This window comes from Mesitornis unicolor, unplaced genomic scaffold, assembly GCF_000695765.1.
Source record: "Mesitornis unicolor isolate BGI_N332 unplaced genomic scaffold, ASM69576v1 scaffold43094, whole genome shotgun sequence".
Classification (NCBI taxonomy): domain Eukaryota; kingdom Metazoa; phylum Chordata; class Aves; order Mesitornithiformes; family Mesitornithidae; genus Mesitornis; species Mesitornis unicolor.
Genome location: NW_010181557.1, coordinates 1 through 4558, shown reverse-complemented (window position 1 = coordinate 4558; position 4558 = coordinate 1). Strand labels below are relative to the sequence as shown.

General features: G+C 59.3%; 1 protein-coding gene across 1 annotated transcript; it reads right to left on the bottom strand.

The window, feature by feature from the left end:
- Nucleotides 1–624: 624 nt before the first annotated feature.
- AGRP (agouti related neuropeptide) lies at nt 625–1978 on the bottom strand. Its single transcript, XM_010183461.1, has 3 exons — nt 1801–1978; nt 1435–1529; nt 625–816 (listed from the first exon to the last, which is right to left on the bottom strand). Exons 1-3 carry the CDS (start codon nt 1973–1975, stop codon nt 625–627), a joined length of 462 nt encoding a protein of 153 aa, XP_010181763.1. The 5' UTR covers nt 1976–1978.
- Nucleotides 1979–4558: the final 2580 nt, after the last annotated feature.

Below are 4558 nucleotides of genomic sequence, written 5' to 3'. Positions count from 1 at the left end.
TTCTTCCCTCCCGGGGGAGCCGGTTGAACCCTCCCCCCAGCCAAGTCCTCACCCAGAGCTGGGCCCTAGGTTCGCCTCTGGCGCCCTGCTGTGTTTTACACAGGGCCTTTCACAGCCTCCACAGATATTCTAAACCTCCCCGGGTGCATGTGGGTTAGTTGTGGAAGAAGTGATGGTCTGTCATGACTGCATACCCGGCTTGGTCACTGATTCCTTGGGGTTGACGGCTCACAAGGTCCTAAAAAGAAAAGAAAGTTTGTGTTACACAACTAAGATCCGTAAGGTGACTTTCCTGGGTCTAGGGATTTGTGCATTCTTTGCTGCTAATGGAAAAACCTGATCAAACACACACACTGTCCCCATCTTGCCACAGGGAGGGAAAAAAAAAAAAAAATCTAATTTTGTTTCACATGGGGGTGTCCTGGACTCTCAGCCATGTGGACACGGTGCCCTGCTGGGTGCAGGTTCTCACATCTTGCTGCTACCCTTCTCCCTAAGATCCCAAGCAGATGCACTGAACTGTTCCCACCCAGCGATGGCTTTTGCTAATGGCTGATTTATTAGAGCTGCAAAGGAGGCGGCGGCGCGTGTGGGCAAGGAGCAGGCAGCCCCATGGCATAGGGGCTAGTTCTTGCCGCAGGGGAAATTGGTACTGATTTTCCTGCAGTAGCAAAAAGCGTTGAAGAAGCGGCAGTAGCAGGTGGCACAGGGGTCGCAGCAGGGGACCTGATGCCCAAGGCAGGACTCCAGCAGCCGGACGCAGCGGCGGGGGGAGCGCTCTTCTCGGCTTGCAGCTTGCAGTTCTGTGGATGATTCCTGCTAGGAGAGGAGGAGGCAAAAGGTTGGTGCTGGACCACCACACCAACAATAAAGGACTGCGTGGGAGAAAGCCAAGAGTGGCTGCTGGATGAAACCTGCTGCTCCCAGCACACAGAGCTCTGTCACACTCAGCTCTGGACTTGGTGGGTTGGAAATCACCACTAAGCTCCGTGGCTCACTGCTGTGGCATCACTGCCTCGTCCACACCACATCTCAAGGCCTTTAAGCATGCATTTATTTTGAAGCACAGCCCCAGCTTCAGTGAAGGGTGCCGTGCCTTCTGCCAGAACAGAGGCACTGAGGTCTGAGCCCAGCAAGATGCAGCACTGCTCCATGAGCTACTGCTCTGCAGAGACTTTCTGGGCTGCACTAGAGGTTAATTAATTAACGGGACACGGGACTGCAGGTTTGGACCACCCTCCTTTGAGTGTCAGAGCCCCTTCCAGCTCTAAGCATCCCAGCCCTGGCTGCTCCCCAGCAGGCACCAGATATGCCCTTCCCAGGGACTACCACGTTGGGCACCAAACCACCCCTGGCTCCAGGGACACAGAGGAGGCTGCTGTGGCCCCCACCCTGCTTGTTGGGGTGTCTGTAGGAAAGCTCAGGGAGCGTTACCTGCATTTCCAGCACGCCACCTCTCTGCATGAGGTCACCATCGGCTTCTTGAACCTCCAGGGCCATCTGTTCAAACCCCAGCCTGGGGACAGCTCCTGCAAGATACGGAGAGGCTGGACAAGGAGGATGCTGGGGGGGGTCCCATGGTCATGTGTCTTCCCCCCCCAAAAAAGCCCCCCACTCCTCACAGGCTGCCAGAGCAGGGAGACTGAGGAGGCTGCTCTCACAGCAACAGGAGAAGACAGGAGGGGATCCCCTCCATCTGACCCCAGGTGTGGGGTCCCCACTTGTATTTTGGGGACCCTGGGCATGCCAATTAGTGGCTGGTGAGGGACAGCAGGAGGACAGGGGGGACACAACACTCACCTGCTGGCTCAGCAGACGCCTCCTTGACTTTCCGCAGCAGGCTGGAGTAGCGGGCTCTCTCTGTCCCCTCCAGCCCACCACTCACCTTCTGCAGGTGGCCGCGGGCAAGGTCGGCACTGAGGATGGCCTGGATCCCCTGCAGCAGCCCACAGCACAGCAGCAGTGCATTCAGCATGGTCTTGGGGGGACAACCTGCGCAGAGGGGTCCCAGCCAGCATCAGCTCACCCACTGTACCCCCTGCCAGCACAGCCACCGCGCTGGGCTGTTCACTCTTGGACTTGAGAGCATTTCTGGGGCCACCACATGCCTGGGAGCTTCACATGAACCCTCCAGATCTAACGCAGGTGCTGTGGGGCACCCCATGTGCAGGCACGTTTGTGATCTCTCCACGGAAGCGGCTGAGCAGCAGAGGATGGACTGAGACTTGACCTTTCCCCCTGCCAGCACAGCCACCGCGCTGGGCTGTTCACTCTTGGACTTGAGAGCATTTCTGGGGCCACCACATGCCTGGGAGCTTCACATGAACCCTCCAGATCTAACGCAGGTGCTGTGGGGCACCCCATGTGCAGGCACGTTTGTGATCTCTCCACGGAAGCGGCTGAGCAGCAGAGGATGGACTGAGACTTGACCTTTTTTGCAGCAGTTCAGGGGCTCCCTGGCCCACACACAGCCTTCAGCAGCCACCAGACCATCGCGGTGCCAAACACTCACCCACCTGCACGGGCACGGGCTGCAGCCAAAACACCTGACACAGCTCTTGCCAGGCACTTGTGCTCACAGAGCATGGCAATGCTGCTAGTTTTAAAGATGAACAGCTAATATTTACTGCCTGCTCTGCATGGCCAAGACCTCACAGGAGGCTCCAGGCCCTCCGTGCCACCCAGTTACCAGGAAAACCCACTGACACTTGGCTGCACAGCTTCCGTGTGGGAAGCATTGGGATGCAAAACCCTCTCTGCCTGGGACGTGGGCACCATCAACAGAGAATGTCCCCCTGGTTGGACCAGCCTGGGTTTTTCACCTGCCCCGACCTGGGGGGACTCAGCAGAAGGGAGGAAGGTGAAGGTGAAGCTGGGGTGCTGAGAAGAGGAAGAGGCTGGGCTGGCAGAGAGGAGGAAGGCCACACCAGGCACAGCTGGAGGAAGGACTGGGCGAGCTGGGGAGACTGGACACATCATGCATAGAGCTGGGGGAGAGCAGATGCTGCACGGTCACAGCATGGGCTTTGGGGGCCTGAAAGCTGTGAAAAGCAGGGGGGCTCTTAGGGACTCAAAAAAAGAGGGCCAGGAGGGGAACCCCCCAGTCACTGATGGCAGCTGAGTCCCACAAAACCCAGTGCCTGCTGCTTCGGCAGCCTTCGGGCTCCAGCCCCAGAGCTCTGCCGTCCCCTCTTCACCTCCCCATCCCCGCAAAACTGCCCAGCTTTTTGCCAGGAGAGACCCCTCAGTGCCATGGGGAGCCCCACAGCCAAGGGCATCGCACCCCAAACACCCCCCAGACCCTTCCCATTGTAAGCACTGACCTCTCCAAGCAGAGAGGGGGGCTTGCTGCTCGCTGCTCCACCGAGCTCGCTGGGAGTGCTGCTGCCGCTCTCTGCCTCGATGTCCTCCTCCCCACATGCTTAGGGGAGTTTATATCAGCTTTTTATTAATTAAGTGCTGCAGCCACATGACTCTGCTAACTACCAGGTAGGTGGGCTTCTCTGGAAACAGGGCTTTGTCTGGACAGAGGCAGCTGGCGGGGCGACACGCGGGAGGGAGGGCTCCTTCTCTGCGCCCCGCATGGCTGCGGGGAGGAACAGATCCCCACTGGTCCCAGACTCCCAGGTCTGTTTTGGGACTGACCGCCACCGCCCTTCCAGGCTGCTTCCCTTTCCAGCTGTGCTCAAGCGGGGCCACAGCTGAGCCTGAGGACATCTAGTTCCCTGTTAGAGAAATACCAGGACATGCTGAGCTCTCTACTGGCTTTTGAGGGAAACATTGCCCACCCGTAGCTCCTGGCAGGTGTCCAAAGCCTCCAGAAGTCTTCCAACTCCTGATCATTAGCCAAAACCCAAAGGGAGCTGCAGCTGACCTGATGCAGCCTCTGTCACGGGGCCAGGCACTGATGGAGGTGACATCTCTGCGGTCGCTCACTGGCCAGGGATGTGTGTTATGGGTGCAGCACCATGGGCCTGTTCTTGCCGCTTGAAGCGGCATTGGCATGACCCTGCATGACCAGGGAGGCCCCCCCAGGCCTCCCAGCATGTACCCAGTGGTGCATGAGCTCCTGGCAGCAGCGCCAGCCCTGGTGGTCTTTGCAGAGCCCCCTGTGCCCCCCGCACACTCTGTCCCTGCACGACCCGATTCCTCCTGCACCTGAGGGCCAGGCTGGCTCGGAGAGGACAGGGCACAGGGCTAGCAAGGGGCTCATCTGCTGCATCCCCTCTCCTCTAGCTGCTGGAAACACTCAGCACACATCCAGGACCCCCCTGCACAGCACCCAGCTGTCTCCTGCACCCTGTGTGCAGCTTCACCTTGGGTTAGAGGCAGGTTTGGCCACCCCCCCTTCCCATTCCCCATCTCAGTCCCATGTGGGTGCTGTGTGCCCCATCCAGACCCATTCCTGTGGCAGCAGCTGCTGGGCACCTTGATCCTCCCACCTCCTCCATCCCCAGCCCCGGGGGGATCGGGTCCCCGGTCCACACTGCCCCCGGCTGACGCCAGCCCCAAGCGGGGCCCTCAGCGCGGCTCATTAGGGGCTGTTTGCAGCCTGCGA

What these genes read in the sequence shown, in the direction of transcription:
- AGRP (XM_010183461.1), bottom strand. Translation starts at nt 1,975, where the DNA reads ATGCTGAATGCACTGCTGCTGTGCTGTGGGCTGCTGCAGGGGATCCAG. An exon ending in GGCGTCTGCTGAGCCAGCAG is followed by an intron (nt 1,530 to 1,800) that starts GTGAGTGTTGTG and finishes CGTATCTTGCAG; the next exon opens with GAGCTGTCCCCAGGCTGGGG. An exon ending in GTGGCGTGCTGGAAATGCAG is followed by an intron (nt 817 to 1,434) that starts GTAACGCTCCCT and finishes CTCTCCTAGCAG; the next exon opens with GAATCATCCACAGAACTGCA.